The sequence below is a fragment of the Porites lutea genome, chromosome 1, assembly GCF_958299795.1.
Source record: "Porites lutea chromosome 1, jaPorLute2.1, whole genome shotgun sequence".
In the NCBI taxonomy this organism is placed as follows: Eukaryota; Metazoa; Cnidaria; class Anthozoa; order Scleractinia; family Poritidae; genus Porites; species Porites lutea.
Genome location: NC_133201.1, coordinates 52,033,414 through 52,054,807, shown reverse-complemented (window position 1 = coordinate 52,054,807; position 21,394 = coordinate 52,033,414). Strand labels below are relative to the sequence as shown.

The window sequence follows — 21,394 nt, the reverse complement described above, 5'->3', positions numbered from 1 at the left end:
ATCTGCACGTGCAAATAACTGTCGCACCCCTTGCTAATTTGCACAAGTGACCCCAGGCTCTTGCCCGTTACTATGTGAGGTCATACTGGCTGGCGGAGTGGGTCAAGAAACTTAGGTAGAAAACAATAGAGTTACATCCCCCCCCCCCCCCCCACCTCTGATTGGAACCCTCTTTGGTGTCCTCTCTCCTGACCATGTCAGGTCTTTTTGCCTTGCTAGGCCAACCAAACCAAGACTTCTTGGCCATCATTCTGCTGTTGAAGCTGAAAGTCACCCCAGCGTAACTTACGACTTTCATCTCTTGCTCGGAAACCGAAGTGTAGGGATAAAAACCATCACACAGTTCTTTGAAGCGCAACTGAATTGAAGTCGCCGAATTCTCCTGCTTCAAAAAGGGTATCCTCTTCGTCTTCGTCGATGGTTAACTTAAGATCAGGCCCAGTTTTAGCGGTTCTCATACATTCTCTCTAACGGCTACCGTTTCGCCTTGCCCGCTGGAATGTCAGTTTTCAAAGCGAAACGAAAATAGAACCTGATCTCAGGTTATCGATTGCCTGAGCAGCTTGCGGTTTGTTTCCTTTGCCGTGTTCTTGAACAACTGACTTTCGCTTCGCTGCAAGGACTTTTCTGGATTTTTCGAACTCATTGTTCTTAAGTATGTTAAACACTATCGCTGTATACTGCGCCGAAAACTGGAAACTGTTGTTGGCTCGCACTCTTTTCCATTTTTCTTGCGCCTCCGGCCATGCGTTCAAAAAAAATTCGACTAAGGTGGTTAAGCTCGGACGCACGTAAGCTTTCAGTTTTCTCATTTTTCATCATTAGCTTCCATGTAGCGGAGAAGAGTGTTCATATCAGTAGCCGTCTTCTTGTTTGTGTTTGGACTTTTTTGTTGGTTGATAAAATCGTCTATGGCCTCCTGGCTTTCGGTAATGCCTGTTTCAGTTTCTGCATCAAAAGTTTCCAGATATTCAGCATAATAAAACTCGCTTGGAGAATGTTTGTTCGAAATTTCGGTAAAATTTCAATCTTTTTAGCTTTTTCTGGTAGTTTCGCTGTGAAGAATGACAATTTCGCAGTTTTCTTTTGTTTGTTTTTCGCTGTTTTGGTTGCAAATTTTGAGTTTGCCAGCTTTTTTTCCAAAACAAAAATACACGGCTTCCATGAAAACGGTTCGATCCTGACCGAGAAAGAACCAATCAGAGCACACGGATTTGACTAAGACTGGCTTTGCCATATAATAATGCCGGATATTAAGAAAAACTTTTTACTACAACTTGGATAGGTGCAAACGAGTTAATTCCCCTATGAACAGTTCAAAATTTTGAGGTAATTCTTTTTATCAATGAAAAAATTCCACGTTATGTCAAAAGTTGTAAATGAAACAAAAGGTTAATACTTCCTCTAATTCAGGGCAAGATCTTATTTATAAAAACAAAAAGCTATGCCTACTTTTGCACTTTGGAGTATCAGTGTTCCATCTTCCGTCTTCACAAGTCAGTTGAGCCTCGCCTTCAAGTGCGTACCCAGGGTTACAAAAATATCGAACTGTTTTTCCATGCGCGTAGTTATTACCAAATTTAAGGCCATGATTTATATCGCCAGGTGATCGACAGTTAGCTGAATTTAAAAAAAAAAAACAAAGAAGAAGGAGAACAAATTAATCTTGTCTTACCCCCGTATGACGACATAAGAAAAGCGACAGGAAATGTCCGGTCAGAATAGTGTTAAACTTATTTTTATTTCCTAGCCGAGTGCGCTAAATTAATTTTTTTCATACAACTAACTAGCATATGTCTTATTAGAGTGACTTTTTCTACTGCTAATTTACATAAATCATGTTTCTAAGACCGTAAAATTTAACTGTAGAGGAGTATCAGAAAAATTTAGTGTGTGGAGTTAATGTCGTGGATTTTACCTAAGCAACGTGGAAGAGAAGAACTCCAACTCCTATTAGCTTGACAATATATAATATCAGCCCCCACTAGAGTGTAATTGTTGTCACATACAAACTTGACTGATCCACCATAGACGTAGCCTTTCTTGACAATCTGCTCTCCATTTTTTGGTTTGCCAGGATCACCACATTCAACAGCTGTAATATTTTCAGGCAAGTCAATTTTTTAACCTTTATTTGTCGTTTATATATCAGATAAACTATTGTAGAAATTCAAGACTGGGGGATAGAGCGGTTTTCATTTGAGTGTCGAAAAGTAATTGGTTTTGCACTTTCTACACGATGCGATTGGCTTAAAAGATTCGCGCCACCTTTTCATCCAATCAGAAGTAAAACCAAAGCCAATTGTGACGCGCTCGAATGCATTTTCCCGCGCTTTGCGTCAGCCACATGTAATTACTTCGAGTTTTGATTGGTTCAATGTATTGTCTGCGTCCTATGTGATTGGCCAGAGTAATTACTTTGGTTTTGGTTTTACGACACTCAAACGAAAACCACTCTATCAAGACTACAACTTGGATAAACGATGTTACGTGACGGAACAACCAAGAAATGTCCGCGAACAAGGTATAAGTGAAAAGAACTCCCGAGTACGATATAAGGCACGCAACAAAGTGTGACAACGAGCAGTTACCCTTTTTAACTATTGTTTATTTAGTTATACACCGTTATAGTTACTTAGGTTAAAGATTAAGTTAAGCAGTTCGTAAAGCAGGCAGGCTTACTGTCTTTCATGGCCATACAGGAACAAGTCCCAATTCCACTGACTTGAGACATCAATGCTTGATTTTCTTGACTCACTGGATCCTTTCCACTCATTGGCTTTTCTGTGTTCACAAACTCGTACGGGGAACTTCATCATGAACTCTTTTATCTTCTTCTCTTTTCTGCTATCGTCTCTTTCTTCTCTCCAGATATAGCAATGTCAAAGGTTATAGCTCCTCCATAGTTATTGCAGTTGATTATAGCTTTCTCACAGTATAGCATCCATAGCTGATAAGTTCAATCACAGCTAGCCACGAGGGAAAAGCCCTCGGGCACACACACACACAGCAACCTCTGTTACTTGGAAGCCTGCTTTTATACTTTTTCTTTAAGCATCTAGAATGTTCCGTTGCTATTTATAGTGTATTACAACATCTACTATTTGTGGAAACTGCTGAGTCACATTACAGATATTTCTGGAATATTACAGATGATAAGATAATTCTAGAAAAGTCTGGAATTGCATGACAGATAAACTAAAAATAATTCTGATCCTCATAACAACGAACACAAGTTAATTTTTCTTTCAACGGTTCAAATTTGCGAGCTAACTCATTTTGCAGCCATTGCAAAAATTTACTCGGAAATTTCAATGGTTGTGGCAAAGCTAAAGCAAACCCCTCAAGCTCTTTTCCGTCCGACAACGCATTTTTAGGAGTTCCCAACTCACGACTTTAGATTTGAGAAGATAAATACATGTAAATGCAGACATAACAAACTTTAAACAAATTGTGCACGCACAGGGAATGATTCGGAAGCGCGAAAGATGGCCCCAATTCCAACTATGATGTTCCTAAACAGCTCAAGGTTTTGTGAGTTGTGAGAATGGCGGCTTTGAGACTTGTTAGCAATAATAAGATCGGTGAAAGGTTTGAACCCAGGAGTCATTTCAAAAGTAGGTTGAGTTTGATCGTCCTAATGAACGTAGTCCTGAATAGGACTGTTGTTGTTGACAGTGACTGACGTTTCGACAACCTGTGCGGTAGTCATCTTCAGAGTCAAAGTGAGTTGTATCACGTCAGTTGATGGTATTATACTCTGGTTATTGGTCCGTGATTGGTCAATCACGTCGCGATGTCATTTGTTATTGGTTATTTACAAAACTTTCAGTGAACCAGTTGACCGAATTCTCGAAGACCGAGAAATCCCCTAGCTTACTAACCAATCGTGTGTGATGGCTGGGTGCTGGGTTATTGTGCTACATTAAGCTGTACCCACAAAATACTCATCTGCCGGCAACTTACGTTTGCATTCAGGGGTAGTCTCATTCCATGTTCCTTTTACGCAAGATATTATTTCTGACCCAAACAGTTCGTAACCAACGTTGCATCGAAATTGAATGGACGATCCAGAACTGTAATCCTCTCCGATGATTGAACCATTTTTGAAAGGTTCTGGATTCTTGCAATTGCCTTTGGGCAAGAAAGAGAACGAAAATGTTCTATTTATTTATTTAAAAAAAGAAGAATATACAGTTTACGTATACTTCCTTGAAGAAGAAATATTTCAATAAAAACTCTGCGGTCTAGTCATATCTCAAACCTTCACAAGTTGGAATACTGCCGTTCCATTTTCCTTGAACACATTTGATCTGCCTCAAACCTTGCAATTTAAATCCCTCGTTACATGAAAAAGAGACTAATGCTCCATTTTCATTGCCATTGTTGTGTATTTTTCCATTCCTAAGGGTTTGTAGTGGATCACAAGATGCTGAAGATGAAACGAGAAGTCAAACAAGTAAACACGTTATCAGTGTCATAACATGCCCATGATAGTTTGCTATAGGCATAAGTAAAAAAGACGATAGAAGAAGAGCTTAGCTGCTCTTTCTGTCTGGATAAGAGTAACTGCTGATTAGGGTCTAGTAACCAACAGCAGTAAGTCCGAATCACAAACAGGAAGCTTCTGGGATTAACACACGCGGCACCAAGTAAATCCTATGATTAAGTTATTTTTTTGTTTCGGTTTGGTTTGTTTTTTCTTTTGTATTTTGTTGTTGTTGTTGTTTTTTTTAATTCTGCAGTTTGAATTTGTTGTGTGTGTAGATCATAACTCATGGCTAAATAATCGGCAAAAATTCTGAAATTATCACGTCATTCAAAAGCTGACTTGAATTCTTGTATTTGTATTTGTATTTTATTTTTACTCCATCCTATAGATAATACATTAGTTGTACAATATTAATTAGTACAAGGTTGTTTAAACTACGTGCTACATAAGAAAAAAAAATTAGAATGGAGAAGGGCACATTATAGTGAAACTAATTATGGCCCTTTAACAAGATTGACTTTATTCTATTATGGCTTTGTTATTCATTAAAACACAAACACGCACGCACACACACACACGCAAACAAGTCAATTATTTTTTTAAGTGCCTTTTTGAACAGGATTTTTGATGATTTATTGCGAATAGAGAGGGAAAATCATATTCAAATAAAAGACACCAACAGGAGCTCTTAAACGAAAAACTAAATTATTTAAAGACACAAAAAAAGCAACAAATAACACTCAACTAGCCAGCTTCAAAAGACGCGGCCATCGTCATCGCTGACCGCTGACCAGATGAATTGAATTCGCGCCCTTTAACACACGAATTTCACAATTTCTTAATCCACGCCACTGTTTTGAAGTTCGCCATCTTTACCTACCTGGAGCAGAACATCCATAGAGCTCCAATCTAAGACAAGGAACCACAGGAACCATCAAAAACCTAAACGGGTCTTTTGGGTATATCCTGATTGATCGTGTCCTAATTGGTGGCTTGAAGACATTCTTTTTCAAGGATCTGCTGTTTCGATTACCTTTAAGTAGCTGTAAACAGAGAAAAAGGCCTATGTTTACATTCCTAGCTCAGTAATAGCTATGTTAGCAAAAAAAATTATGGAGCTTTGTTTTTGATAGTGATAAAACTTGTAATAATGAATGTATTTGTAATGTGTCATCAAATATTTGAAGGGACACCGTGGTCGCGATATTTTCTCAGTTTTGGGTTTGTGTGTTTAAAAGCAGCAGTAGTTTAGGCTCCACGGGAACAGAATACAAGATATATGTAAAAAACGTTGTTATGTTCCGAAAAGAGCCAACGAGATGTCAGAAATCTAAACCGCAAGCATCGACACCGTAATGGTGATTATCATATCGTTTCGCCATTTGCTTGCGTTTTGTTCCCTTCAATGTGAATGGTAATGACAAAGTAGTTATTATGAAAAAAAGTGGTTTTGTTTGCTACGTCGACAGTAACTTTATAATGCTGGTAAAAACATCACTGTTAGCTTTCAGAAAAAGTTACCTTTCCGTACGATGTCCATTTTTCGTCTCTCGTGTATGTAACTTCAAAATTTCTGGCCCAACTAGAATCGCGTGAACTTCCTTGGGTTGTTATCGCTGTTATAAGGTTTTCTTCGTCCCAAGTAATTTGTATATACGGTGATTTATCTCCCGGAGCTGAGCACCACGCTCTCGGTCCATCCAGCCGAGCAAATGCAGGTGCGTGATTGGCGCTTAGCTCAGACGATGACGTAATACCATTATCTGGGATTCTTTTGTCTTGCATTCCAAATTCGCTGCTACATTCTGATGCTTAGAAACAATATGTACGTTAGTATAATATCACACAAATAGGACTTATATTTGAGAGTCACCCCATGGACCTAATCGTATAGAGTAATGGTGGCTCCGAGTAGCATGATAAAAGCTAAAGTCAGATGCAAAAGCTAAAATAAAACGAGCTTGCAGAGTAGGCTGAACGTGACGTTAAGATTTTTATCTGGATTAGCAAGGCCAAGACGCTTCTCAATTACATGTCTATAAAACAACAGATACATTATTGTTTGGATCCAAGTAATAACCACTGAATTTTTACTTGAAACCTGTCTTTAAACTCACGTATGCGTCGGTATATACGACGGAAACGCCAATAACCAAGACGTGGGTGCTTTGTAATGCTGCTAAGTTATCCCTAACCGTCTCCTATTTTTCCTTGCGTTCACTTTCAGTTTTTTAAATGAACGATACGATGCGATAAAAATATGGCTGAAAACAAACATAAATAAGAAATTCCGATGTATTACAAATTATCGACTCAAAAAATCTTGTTTTTCTTTGGTTTTAAGAGTAAACAAACGTTTCAGACCACGTTTCAACGCAATACCGCACCTACAATGACTGCTTTAATTAAAGCTGAGTTCTTTAGCCTGAATGCTTAATCCCATTACTGGTGCTTCATCACTGTATTCTATTTTTGCACATCAAAGTTATACTTCCTTTAGTTAATGTCTTGCACGTACACCTTAAAGTTTATTTGTAAAGTGAATTTACCTACAATCTCATTATCTCTTACGTTCATAAAAGTTATATTACACCGTTGGTAAGTTGGTTTGTGGTGACTTTTTTTTCCTCCCGTTGTGCAGTGCGAATTGTATGCCGACACACACTAAGTTTAGCACACTCTCAAAGAGTAGCCATTTGGATCCTAAAAGCACCTTAATGTTGATACTTACTTGCACTTGCAGAACGTTGACCTATGAAACTCAGTGTAACGGCAAATAACCGCATTAAAATCTGATGAAAATAAAACCAGTAAAAAAAAATTATTCGGACTTTCACTTAAATGAGTATTACATAGTATTACATAGATGGCTGGCAATTTTTTTCTCTTTCAAGTGACACTTTTGACACGTTTCATGTTGACATAGAAGGGGAATGTCAGTTGGTTTATTCTCTCATGCGGTCATTAAATAAAAAAAACCTGAGCAGTGCTGTCTCAAAGAACGGAAGACAAATGTGCTGACACTCCCAACCAACAAGAGAACTTAGCCGAATGGATTCAAACGAAGAGGAAATGTTTCACAGACTTCCTATTATCAGTGCACTTGCAACTCACATCGCTTAATATACAGATATACAGCTGTTTATTTGAAACCTCTTCACTGTAAAGTTCAACTCTTCGAAGCTTGTCTGTGGCGTAAACACCTCCGATGTGCACAGCGGTGTTTACACTAGCCGATGGTTTAGCATGAAGTAAACTTTTATAGGGACAACAGTTATATATTTTTGTACCTTGAGAACATACCTTATATCCAACTGAAAACATGTCGAAGAGTGTGAAATGACAGAACCATCAGTTACTCAAAGATGGATTTTCATTCATTGACATCGACTCCGTGCTATTCTCGAAGCAACTCTGCAACTGATTATCGTGCAATGGTTGTTAACCTTTTAACACGCAAAAAGGTCACGTTTTCCCAAAATTTATGATGTCATGCGAAGAACTGAAGAAAGTGGCGAGCGGGTTCGATGAAAATATGCAACATAGTTTATTCATCGTTTAGAGTCATAAGGTCATTAAGCTGTTTAATCTGAGATATTTTAATAGCGGTATAAATTCAGAAAAGTCTATTTTAACAGGGGGTCGTCCGGATGAATAAGGAGTACTGCTGAAAACTATCAATCAGAATTAATATCATTTGCCAAAATAAATATTGTTCTTCTGTTTAGTAACATCCCTGGAACTGACTCGTCCCCAGTCGTCTCAAGTTGTCTCTACTCATTAATTATTTACTACGGAAACGCTTGGGTTATGCGCGCAGGGAAGATGGGAGAACGGGCTCTTTAGCCCGTTCTAGTCTTCCAAGCCAAAACTGAAAAGCTACAGGTTTCGACCAATTACTACCTCGAACTCGTTTTTTCAAGTAATGGGAAACTAAACAGTACAGTATTAGTAATGAAAATTTTAATCTCGTACCCAGATCTCCAACGGCCAAATTTAACTGGCTGAAATCTTTCCTTAAAAACGGTTACATTAATTACTTTTCTCTTGGTAGCGATAGATACTTCCATTCCATTTTGTCCAGTAAATGTTTGCCGAGTGCTAGATGTAATTTTAGTTTGATTACTTCAGGTCGTCTTTCATTTTTTTACTGAAAGTACATTTATAATAATGTAATCTGAAAGGAAAAAATACCTTTAGCCCGTATCGAACTTGATTGGTGCGCTAATTTTGTTTTAATTTGTAAATGTTATGTTAGTATAGGTAATAGCATGGTTTTTAGTGATATTTGGCATAAAGACCACGAATGATATTTCAAAATTGTCATACGTAATTTCACGAGCCGTTAGGCGAGTGAAATTTGAGACAATTTTGAAATATTACGAGTGGTATTTATGCCAAATATCACGTACAAATCATGCTATTAATTGTTTATCCTACTACCCTTAGAAGGTCTGTAATTTTCACATGTAGGTATTTCAAATTAAGCTGAAATACCACTACTCTAAGCCAATCAAATTGTAGAACTTTCTCATGTAGTAGTATAAGGTATAAAATTGCATGTTTTTATATTTAACTTGTAGGTATTGGCATCATGTCAACGAGGGAAGGTTACCGGAATTGTCACGGTTTTGAGTGGTCCAAAATAAAGCCGCAACACTAAGAGAGAATGATCGAGCTACCTTATCGTCTCTTGGTCGCAAATACAGTGAAACCGCTATCAAGTGGACCCTCAATTAAGCGGACACCCTCTAATAAGCGGATACTAAGCCTGGTCCCGAAACGAACGTCTGATATTTCCCTTTATAACGAACCCCTATTCAGTGGACACCTCTATTAAGCGGACGCGGACAAAAAAGTTGTATTTGGCTAATTTCTATTATTAAAAACCTCTATTAAGCTGACATCAGACTGAATTGACAATGGTAGTATTGGATTACGTCCTTGAAATACGTAGTACTGAAGTCAGTTAATGTTTTTACGTTTACAAACAAATTAAAGTTAGTAAGGAAAGGTAATGAATTTGAACTCTGGATAACTTCTTTAACAACATGCAACTTTAAATCACAGTACAGAGTAACCGCATGAATATTGATCGTTAACAAACGTTGCGCAATTTTTGCAACCTCTATAAAACGGACACCCTCTATTAAGAGGACACTTGGGAAGGTCGCGAAGGTGTTCGCTTAATAGAAGTTTCACTGTATAGATCTTGTCACGGTTTTCGACGCCATCTTGACGAGTAGGCAAACGCGTGAGAAATTACAGTGTTTGTATGAGAATCTAATGTCGAATAATTTCCGTGGAACGGCTGTTCTGAAAAAAATATGATTTGTAAACTAAGGCTTCACTCCAGAGGATTCTCCTGAAAAAATTTGAGGGCGTTACATGCACTAGGAGACCTAGAACCACTTTTAAAAATTTTCTATACATTTGTCTGTAAGAAAGTCCCGGGAAAATTACAGACAAATGTATGGAAAATCTAAAGCAATCCTCTGGAGAAATTTAAGCACAGGTACGCCCCAAAATTTTTTAGGACAATCCTTTGCCTTGTAGCTTTAGTTTACAATTGATATTTTTTTCAGAACAGCCGTTTTACGCAAATTATGAATTCGACATTAGATTCTCATACAAACACTGTAATTTCTCACGCGTTTGCCTACTCGTCAAGATGGCGTCGAAAACCGTGACAGGGTCTATACAGTGAAACTTCTATTAAGCGAACACCTTCGCGACCTTCCCAAAAACTAAAAAAAAACTAAACATGAGAAGTTCGACGCAGGGTGTCGATCACAATCGAAAAACTTGTATTTGGGCTTCAGGAAGAAGCAATAATTCCAGATAAGTAAAAAGTATCAATATTATTGCAGAGCAGGAGCCCATATAGCTCCTGTGCATAGTTGTTATCTAAAGTTATAAAATAACTGAGATAGTACGCGTGATCTGATTGGTCAAAAACCTATGGTTTATTATACCGGTAAACCCATAGAAAAAGGCATCCGGACCACGAGCCATAAACAAAACCGGCTATTGATCTGCAAAAACGATTTTAGAAAGGCTGAAAAAACAGAACAAGTTACTTACCCAGCCCTTCTTAATATTAAAAGCATTCTGTTTCTGAGGAGAACACTCCAAGGGGCTTGGTAACCAGGCAGACGTTGACCTTGACATGATTATCATGTCAAGTTCACAAGCTATTGTGAATTGATTGAATGCTCTCGACCAATCAGATTTTTCATAGCGAGTCTGATGTATAATAAAAGCTTTTCTCGTGTTCTCCCAACATCCCAAGTGGGTTATCACGCCGGTAAACCCATAGAAAGTTATACGCTCAATGCGCTCGCGGTACATTCCCGGCCAGGGGCTTGGAACCAACAAAGACTGTCGCGCGTAGCAACCATAACAAACTTCAATATGGCGGCCGAAGGTTAATTTATTTGTCGTTTGGACGTGGAAAGTTGAGCTATTTTTCCGCAGATTGAGTCACCGTTGTTGTTACTAATACACTAGTAAATATGTCTAAGTCTCGAAGAGGAAAAAGCGCATCAGCCAATGAATTAAGCAGATGGGAAACAGAATTAATTCAGACGCCGTTCAACGAGGTTTGATTTCTGTTCTTCAATTCCCTGTTCAACTTTCGAACTTTTTACTGTGTTTGGATTGCTGACTAAATGTCAGGGTTTTTTCTGGCTTTATATTAGGAAGCATGGAGATCTTGCGTGTATTTCATCGTTCCAAACAGAGTGGAAGATAATGTGTTTATCGACGTTCTGTCAGAAGTTGTTGCGACTGGCCTGAGAAAGTTGTACAGCATTATAACATTCGACGGTCTTGTTAAAGATGTAAGTTATACGATCTCTATGTTCTTATTTAAGTTACAAATGAGCGTTTGAGTGATACTTCGCATTTAAAATTGCTAGATCTGTGTTCATTAATCAGCGTGTTATTTATTCACAGATTGCCCTAACAGGATGCATCTGTTTTGTTAGTAGAAATTAAAGTACCATTGTATTTGTGCTAAACTCTCTTATTGCTGAAAATGTATACATGTTATATGTACTCCTATTTAATATGGTATAGATGATTAATATTACTTTTTATATAAGGGCCTGTTTACAAAATGGGAGGGAAATCCTGGGGCTATGGTTTACCGTAGCGTTAGCGGGCCTAAGTACCACCTGGGTCAACGTCTTTACAAGCTTTAGTGACATGTTGACATGCGTGACCACATAAGACTAAAATACACAGTCTTTGTATAAACCTCCAAGATTTGAATGAAATCTTGAAGATCTCCAAAGAAACAAGTTAAATTCACAATAGTACAGACAAATATTATCATTGTATACCAAAAATAATTTATATGTACCTCATATTGCTCAGATTATTAAATGTTAGCTTGAAAAATTGGGTAACCGCATTCAAATTTTAAACAATTATTGGATGAGGTTTTTGTAAGAATAATCAAGGTCAAGGTAAGTGTTATCAGCAGAGCTGAAGGCCGAGGCTGATAACATTTACCGAGACCTTGATTATTTAGGATATCACAAAAACTGAATCTAATAATTGTTTTATTATACATTGTTTTGAAGAAAATAATGACAAACACACTGTCACAAGGAACCTGAATTGATATTGTTATTGCAAATCATGCATTGCGTGCAACCTACAGATAAGCCAGTTACCTGCTAGCATGTAATGAACTATTAAATCTGTAGGTTATGCTGATTTCCAAAATTAGCTGTAGGCTCTTAGCCAATGAGAAGACAGATAGTTAGTACAAAATGTATAGTAAACAAGATTACTAGTCATGTGCGATGGAGCATGGTAAATCCATCTGCCTTGTAAATGTAAATGTAAATGTAAATGTCGCGATTGAGAGGACAAACATACATGTCCTCTTTACATAGCTTTCTGCAGTGGGCTCGGACATCAGCATACTAAGGGCGCCGATGGCAGCCGCTATCAGTCCATTTATGAGCCCACTGAACCCTCCCAACCCATGATGAGTGATGATGTAAGTGATGAAGATAGACCACAACACCGGGAACTACGTCCCCTACTCTTTTCGAATAGTGTGTGGGTTCTTTAACGTCCCACAGAGTTATATGTGAACAAGGTTTGTGAGACGGGACCTCCGGTTTATCGTCCTTATCCAAGAAGACTTGAAAGTCTAATCATTTGCAGATGTCATTACAAAGACAGCACTTTCTCTTTCTCTTTCTCTTTTCACTCCTTAGTTATTTTTACGACCCTGACTGTTGGCCCGGCCAGGATTCGAACTCGCGACCTCCCACTCAGCAGACCGGTGCTCTCCCAACTGAGCTAACCGGGCGGCGGTAAACACTTCCTGTAACAAAACAAAGAAATGTGCAAAGTGCTAGGGTAACCCCCTTGCAAGGGTAACCCTAGCACCAGGGTTATAACTTTCCTCCTTGTAAACAGGCCCTAAGTTTTACTTTTAATTTATGTATTACCACTGTTCAAGGTTAAAGAATTTGCTAAACCTGCTGCTACTGGTGGTAAAGGTAAAGGAGCAGCATCTGCTAAACCACCACAGTTTCATGAAGTCTGTGAACAAGTCAAACCACTCGTGGATCAAGGTGAACCTATTCCACCTTCTTTGATGGCCAAACTTCTAAAGTTCAAGTTGTTACATGTTAAACAGAAGGATCTAGAGAGAAGAGAGGAAGAAAAGAAGGTAGGTTCTTACAAACTGAGTGAACTATATATTTCACACCTTATATATTAAATTACTGTTTTGTTTTTTCAAAAAAATGCCATTTGTTTCTGTTCCAGCTATTTTCTGATCATCCAAAAAGACACTGCTCTCTCCTCAACATTAACCTTTCAGTTTCTCTCTCTCCCCTTGCATCTTTCTTTAATTTTCTTCCCTCTCCTAGTATCTGCAAAGATAGTTGTGTCCCAGCCCTAGGCTTGTAGATTTTGGTATTGAATTCTGTTTTTAACAGGCAAGTGAGAAGTTTTTCTGGGAATTCCAATTACAGAAGACCTGTAATCAGTCCTGCTGGAAAAATGTTTTGAGGGGGCTACATGTAGTTAAATTGACTACTGGGCTAGCAAACGCTATATCTACAGCTTGCCCAAAATTATGACAAGCTGTAATTAAAACTGACTTAATTTGAACTCTGCCTCCTTTTCTGGGCATCTTCTAGACCTCATTTTGTTGGGAAAGGTTTTCATGAAAACTTAGATGGTCATCAGAAATACTTTTTAAAGAAGTTATGTTGGGTGTATTTTTCAAAGAAAAAGATTTTTTTTTTAAATTTTGTTTTCAGTCAAGATTACATGTTCCTTTTTTTTCAAATTTTTTTTTCTGGCCTGTTTGACTGAATCACCCTCTTTTGGGGATGGTTAAAAATATTTCTTTCCCTGGCAGATTAAAAGTGGTGCAAGGGACAACTGATTTCCTACATTCAAGTGGGTATAAACAGTTGAGGTACTTCACTACGGATGTGTTAATACATTTTCTAAAAATCTACTTATAATTTAAACTTGTCAACTCATTTTTAACAGGCTGCCAAAGCTGCTGAGGCTGGAAAAAAGGATGACAAAGGAAAGAAATCTGGACGAAGTCCATCAGCAGGAAAACGGTCAAAATCACCTGGAAAGAAAAAAGGAAAAAAAGAAGCAGACCTTCCACCATCCCCAAAGAAGGATACAAAGCTAAAGAGAAGAGGAGATGTGGAGGACACTTTCAAGACTATTGGTAAGATATGAATTTTATAACACTGAAGATTTCCATATTTTATGGCTACACAAAACCACTTCAAAGTGAGGCCAAATGAAGATTAATCCACTCACTGTATAGTTTCTGACAATTGCTCTACACTTGGCTGGCATGGATCTGTAGTTGTAAGGACATACATTGTATTGTACAGTGTAAGGTGTTTGAGCAAGCAACTGTGGAATGCAGGCAGCATATACCGGCAAATAGTTTTGAAATTTTGTCCTTCTGAAATGCAGTGTTCATTTTCCTTCCAAGGGAATTAGATTTTAGTTGCAAATTGTTTTTTGGTGGCTTAGACTGAAATCTCCAAACTTGGCTACTTTATTTTACTCCAGCAGCTTCAATCAGTGACGAAATTGTGGAGACATTGTCCTCAAATGGGGTAATTTTGGAAAACAAAACAATCCACACCCCTGCCCCCTCCCCACCATTCAAAAATGGCGTGTTAATGCGTTCTACAGGTAGCTCAAACTGCGGCAGCACAACATTGCATGGATGGGTTGGGGATGCAAAACTTTATTTTCTCCTTTCTAAGTTGGCAAACTGTTAGAGAGGCACTTTAGAGCAAAGTGTCTCAACTAATTTTGTTGCCAATTGTTGGTCAAAGGTGGTGCTCTCTAGGAGATTGTATATGGCAGTGGCTCAGTATATTTATACTTCCAAGAAAACCAAAAAAAATTGCATGTTACACTAAAATGTTGTTCTAAGAATGGTTGGTTAGATAGACAGGGTACAAAGAAAGTCAGTTTTACTAGCCCAGAAGTCATTTCAACTAGCCCGAAAAAAAATTTTTGATGAGCATTGGTTACAGTTCTTCTGTAATTTGAATTCCCTCAAAGAACTTTGTTTGCCCATCGAGCAAGTTAAGAATAGAAATCACTAGCCCCGTAGCAAAATCCACCAGCCCCAGGCTATCGGACACCACTTTCTTTGCACGCTGGATAGAAGATAGATAGATAGATGTTTATAACCAATACTTTTGCAGCCCAAAGGCTGCATAGCATATTTACAAATGATGGAATTGATAAAAATGTGTATATAAAACTAAGTACAGTAAAAATAAAAGTATAAAAAATATGATAAAAAACTAAAAATCTATGTATTAATTATCAAGACAGGATCTAATAATAAAACTATTCCTAAAACGATCTATCTTTCATTTAGGTATGATGAAGTACCTGTTGCACCTTAAAGAATAACGTGATGGTCTACTGAATGGTATTAAACTGTTCAGATGGTGTTCAGGGTTCTTTATAAGGTTGTTGTGATTTTTATTTGCCATAGATGATGAGCCTGATGACGAAGGAAGTCCCCAACATTATATCCTGATCCATGGCATACTTACAGCTCCTGTTATCCATTACTTGAGTGAGATTGGCGTCAATGTCGATGCTCTGATCTGTGTGAAGGCACAGACCTATGAGAGCCTCACACCAGCTCCAGAACAGCAGGGGGAGACCAAAGACACAGAGGATGAAGCTGTTAAAGTAAGAAATTTGCTTGTCATAATGGCTGACCAGTTCCAAAAGTGCAGGGCAAAATGAAGCAAATCATGTGTACTGATAGTCGACCCTAGTGGGCTAAAAAGCAGAATAGCCAATGTCCAATTTTCCTGTGTCATCAACAAACAATAATGAACATACTAACTAAGTTAATTTGTACTAAACAAAGAAAGGTTTGCATTTCCTTAAATACCTTCAGAGAAGGTCGTAGTTTCAACTCCTGTTCAGGGCTTGGAAAGTTCACTGTCCGGTCATCTGGGACATGTGAAGTTTCTTCTTGGGCAAGTAACATTTAAGCTAGCTAAGAGAAGCAAATAGCTAGTTGCCTTGGGCAAGAAAGATGTGAGGTTGTTTGCCTAAATGACACGTTGGAATTCAAGATTTTTTTTAGCCCTGCTGTTGGGAGAACTGGGATATTTTTTCCAGTCCCCTGTGTCACTGATTGGAGAACATCATTCACACTTACATATTAGTTTAAAATTCTGTTACCTGAGTTTTGCTTATAATGAAAGAAGTTAGATATTATTTTCGGGTTACCCCAGTCGTTTATTGCTTTATTTAACTTTATGCCTGTATTACAATAATGAGCCAGTTACTGTCAAAATTTAGAAGCTGTCATAATAGACATGAATGAATGTCAGAACTGAAAACATCATCTCTAAATAACAGGAAGAAGATCCAGAGATGTTAGACAAAGAAATACAAGAGTCAGAAGAGAGGGCTCAGAAACTTGAGGCAGAATCCACCCTTAAAGCATTTTGGTCAGAATCAGAAAACATTGTGATGAAGGCACCATCAGGACACAAGCTAAAGGATATAGCAAGATATGAAGTTACAGTGAAGGAAAGTGTGGTGCCTGAGGGTGATCTCATGGAATTGGAAACAGAGAAAAAGGTAGCTTATATTCAGTGTTCTTTTATATGTACTATGAATATTAAAGATTTTATTACCCACGCAGGGCTGTCGTTAGTAGCTAGCCTGCGAACGCAGACGTGTTTCCAGTCGTCATTTCTCTGAGTGACTGAAAATACATTTGCATTTGCGAGCTATTTCTAGTTTTGCAAGCTTTTCTGGACACAGACCTGCCCAGAGGGAATAGGCACGAATGGGACTCATAGGTCCAATGCAAGGTGCCTTTCCTACCCATCCCACAACACATAGAGGTTGACCACACCAACAGGGTCTACGTCCCCTACTCTTTTCGAACAGTAGTGTGGGCTCTTTTACGTCCCACAAGAACAGATCAGTAAAGGGCTGTGAGACGGGACCTACGATTTTTTGTCCTTATCCGAGAAGACTAGAAAGTCTAACCATTTGCGGATGTCATTACAAAGGCAGCACTTTCTTCACAGTTATTTAGAGACCCTGAGTGCTGGTCCGGCTGGGGTTTGAACCCGCGACCTCCCGCTCAGCAGACCAGCGCTCTCTCAACTGAGCTAACCTATTCTAGGTTTGCAAATGAGACAAATATGGAAGGATTCGTTGGATAAATGACTTACTACTTACCTCGAGAGACCAGCTTATTAAAACCTTAATTATAGCCCTGATTACTAGTAGTGCCTTATATATGTTGGGGTTTGAATCTGATGAAATATTGTAAGGGCTCTGAGCATAATATTCAGCCCATTAAAAAAGTTTCCTGATAAAATGAATTATATAGGTTTAGCATGATTGTCTGGGTGAACGTAGTCAAAAGCTGTTATCGTAAAAGGCAAATGAATTGTTTTGGTCAAGGGTGGCATGAAGAGGCAAGCTGGGAATCCCAAATTGAGAACGTTGTAGTCAGTTGATGGATTGGCTTTATATGATTCAGTCACACTGACTGGAGCTGTTTCTTTTTAGTAGTGGCTATCCAAAATGTAGCACCAAAAATTTGAAGAACCAAGTTACTAAAAGACCTTTTTTTAAAACAAAAAAACAATGAATTCATGTACTTGCAGACCTCAAAGTGCTGCACAGAAGCACATACAGGTACAACGTGACTTACTTAAAACGTTCTTTGATAGAGAATTGATATTGGATTGGTATATTTATTCATTCAAAATATTTCCCCGATTCTGGTTGGCTAAAAGCACACGTTTAATTCACCATAACCAGTTACTGATGACCAAATTTGGAAGAATTTTGTGTTTAACGAGGAAATGACGTCAAAAATGCAGCGTTCGTGCAGGTTAAGGCACCGTTAACCGAGAAGACCTGGGGACGAGGTTGAGTTGTTTTGGTTTTGGAAACAAAAATGGCGGTCATTTCACTCGTTAAAAGAGTAAGAACTAGGCGAAAAAATAGCTAAAAACATGGCAAGAACAGCAAGAAGACAACTCGAAGGGCGACATCTACTATTTGGAGAACATTTGCGGAGCTGGACAAACCTAAACGTGCACTATCGACGATGAACTTAACGTCGATGGATCGATGGAGGTAAGCATGTTTTAGCCATGTTTTTAAACTAGAAATTAATGTGAATGAATAATAAAACAATATTGAATTCGTGTTTCGTATCATATGAAGAATTATGTAGATCTCGGAGGGTGTTATCCGTCGAGGCTGTATAACACCCTCCTCGATCTCCATAATTCTTCATAAGATACTCAGCCTCATTCATTAATTGTTAAACATTTTAAAGGTTAACGTAACCACGCTTGGTGAAGTGATGCTTTTCCAAGCAGACTGGGCAGCTATTAAACCAGGGTCCTAAAGACAATTAAGATCATGCAGCCTGCAGTCCTTGTTCAAATGATGGCGTCTTTGGGTGAAACAATAAGCCATTGGTCTTTTCTCCTTAGATCCTTGTCAGTAGGGCGCTTTAGCAACCTTGTGGCCGTAACAAAAAGTTTTGAAAGAGCAGGGAAAAAAGACCCCGTTAGCGTGGCCCACCAGCACCTGTTTACAGTGTGACGTGATATACAGTGGAACGTCGATTTAACGAACCTCCATATAACGAAGTTCTCGGTATAACAAACGATTTTCTTCAGCCCGGCCAACATTGAAATAAAGTGCATGGAACAGAATCTCGATATGACGAACCTCGATTTAACAAAATCCTAGCTCGTTATAACGAGCACAATCCAGAAACGCAAACAATAGCTTCGTATATATGCACAAGTTTATCACAGAAATTGTTCACATTCGGAAATTCTGGGCGTTGAAATGAATCATTAACTATTCCTCGTTATAACGAACATTTTGCTTGTTTTCCCAAAAATTCGTTAAGTCAAGGTTTTTGATACAACGAACTCCGGATATAACGAACAAATTTTCCCAGCTCCTTGGCACTTCGCGTAATCGAGGTTTTACTGCCGGAGTGAATTCTTCAACCCCCGCCCCCCTCCCCGGTAGTGATTTAATGTTCCTGTAAGGGTGGTCTAGTGCCCAGTGCCACAGCAGGGAGTGAGTTAGCTACTTCTGATTCAGTTTTTGAACCACTCTTTGTATTATTAGACTGAATTTGGTACAGCAATATTTGAAGACGTCGCTGATGTGTGTTATAATATGCTGGATCATCTGGAACAATACAAGCAGTACCTTGACTCAATGAAGCTGATTCATGTCCCTCTGCATATGAAGCCATCGGCTAGTGTGGCTTCAATCATCCAACCTACAACAGATCTTGTACCTTCACAATCTGCCACAGCTACACAGGGTAAGCAAGCAAAATAAATTAAATGTAGGCTTAACTGAGGAATACCCTCCTTCTGTAAAATGTGGAACTTGTTATTTTTATTACCAGATTTATTGGTTAAAAGATGCACCTGCTTATAGTACACACTCACTAAAATAATGTTGTTACCTATGTTTTTAGGTAGATCCTGACCTTTCTTACATTAAACCAGAATTTTCTTTGTCTCCTATGAAGAATTAGCGCTAGGAAACAAAAGTTTTTAACTTGAAAACTGATTTAACTTGGGCACGGGTTTTACCTACAACAGATATGCAGTCAAAGTTTACCTGCAGTTTCCACATGTCCCTTTCACAAATAATCTTGAGGTAGTGGGTCTTATATTTCTCACTGCATATCTGTTGCGGGTATCAGCTTTTCTCTACATTTAGAATAGCATATCAGTAAAGCATTTAGTATGTGTGGAAGGTCTGTATCTTTTCGTTTGCACTTTAGATGCCCCTCCCGCCCCTGTGCCAACAGAGATAGACAGGCGGTACTACAATCATTTGATTGGCAGTGTGCCCCCAGAGAGCCACAGTGTTCAACTCATTCTTCACTGTCTCTTAGAGCAGGTGAGTGGGTGTCGGTCTGTTTTTATGAAACACTAAAAATCTTGACGACATTTAGCCGGACAGGAGATCATAAACCGGAGCGAGTCCCATATTAGGCCTATATCGCGTTTATTTTTAGATACATTCTGGAACACGTTTTCCCGCGAAAATGGAATACAATGAAATGAATAGTTCTGGCCTCATATTTTGTTTCACCATACAGTCCTGGACCTTTTTTGTGAATAAGCGGAAGTTTCTTCATTCCCATTACATGTTTTTTTTAGCCCAGGGAGAATTCAGACCCTGAAAAGACAGAGAACTGTTGTTATTTCTTAAAATTGTATTAAGGTTGTTGCGACGGTGGATGAAAATAACCCACTGGACCAAGTTGTTCCACCAAGGGGCGATGGTTTAAATCATGATCTGGCGGCATACATCTCCAGCAAAACATCTAAACTGGCTCTGCCAGAAAACGATAAACAGGTGTGTACATGTATACAGTAGGACCACAGTTCTCTGGCAAATTCATCCAGGAGAAATTTCTCATCTTTTACTCTACGTGTCTTGATTTTTATGTTATAGCGAAAATCACGAGTATGTTTAATTTCTTTTTTTTTCTTATTTGCCTGGTGACTAAGTCAGCCGATGGCTTCGAACCTAAGCCGTTTGCTAAGAAATGTTGTTTTCCCTGCAATTTGCAATCCGGAGTAACAGCTACTATAACACTTGTTTTTGGTCGGACAATAATGCGAAGCCTACGGAGAACTGCAATTTCACGGCTTGTCGTTACCCGTAATAAACTGCTGTGACCTTTACCTTCTTGTAATGTTTACCAAGCGCGTTTCAAAGGCCCTGAGTAGAAAAACTACTTGTCTTATAAAACTGTTCACTACTGAAGTTAATTTCCCAATGGAATATTAAAAATGGCGCGGAAAATCTTAGGAAGACCTCATTAAAACTATTAACGTGATTTGAAACCAAATTAAGGTTAGAAAATGGGTCAGCGTTTATGTCAATGGTGCAACTTTTTTTTTTGACTGATTGTTTGATTGTTCATCAGGGTGTGACGGATGTCTCAGACAAAAGCAAACCTCGGAAACCTCCGGAAACTCCAGTGATACTTCACTACAACGACATAATGACGTCACGTCTACATCATCTCGAACCAGCCAATGGCCTTGATCCTGAGAAGGCAGAGCTGCGCATGCTTGAACTGTTCCCGCAAAGTCGACTAAAGGAACTGCCTATTCTGGACGGGCGTGATGTTATAGAGCGTGAAGCACGTGCAAATGAGCTGGGACATTTCTGCAAGTCTCATTTGGACTCTGGTGGATTTCTAGAGCGTGCTCTTAAGCAGTTTGCTTTTGAAGGAATGTTGCTCAAGGCTGCAGACGAAAACGGAGATATTGTGGATCTTAGAGAAGTGGATGATTGTTTTAAGTT

The 21,394-nt window shown here is 38.7% G+C and overlaps 1 protein-coding gene and 1 pseudogene across 1 annotated transcript in view; one reads left to right on the top strand and one right to left on the bottom strand.

Moving 5' to 3' along the window:
• Nucleotides 1–215: 215 nt before the first annotated feature.
• Nucleotides 216–7,952, bottom strand: LOC140931973 (uncharacterized; annotated as a pseudogene).
• A 2,953-nt stretch (nt 7,953–10,905) lies between these two features.
• LOC140921463 (sperm-associated antigen 17-like) overlaps nt 10,906–21,394 on the top strand; it is a 30,790-nt gene continuing 20,301 nt past the window's right edge. Inside the window, exons 1-10 of the mRNA XM_073371469.1 lie at nt 10,906–11,094; nt 11,194–11,334; nt 12,978–13,190; nt 14,027–14,219; nt 15,525–15,727; nt 16,412–16,636; nt 19,181–19,382; nt 19,854–19,972; nt 20,300–20,434; nt 21,012–21,394. The exon at nt 21,012–21,394 is cut by the window's right edge and continues 175 nt beyond it. Coding sequence (XP_073227570.1) covers nt 11,008–11,094; nt 11,194–11,334; nt 12,978–13,190; nt 14,027–14,219; nt 15,525–15,727; nt 16,412–16,636; nt 19,181–19,382; nt 19,854–19,972; nt 20,300–20,434; nt 21,012–21,394 — 1,901 coding nt within the window. The 5' untranslated portion in view covers nt 10,906–11,007. The remainder of the gene's footprint in view (nt 11,095–11,193; nt 11,335–12,977; nt 13,191–14,026; nt 14,220–15,524; nt 15,728–16,411; nt 16,637–19,180; nt 19,383–19,853; nt 19,973–20,299; nt 20,435–21,011) is intronic.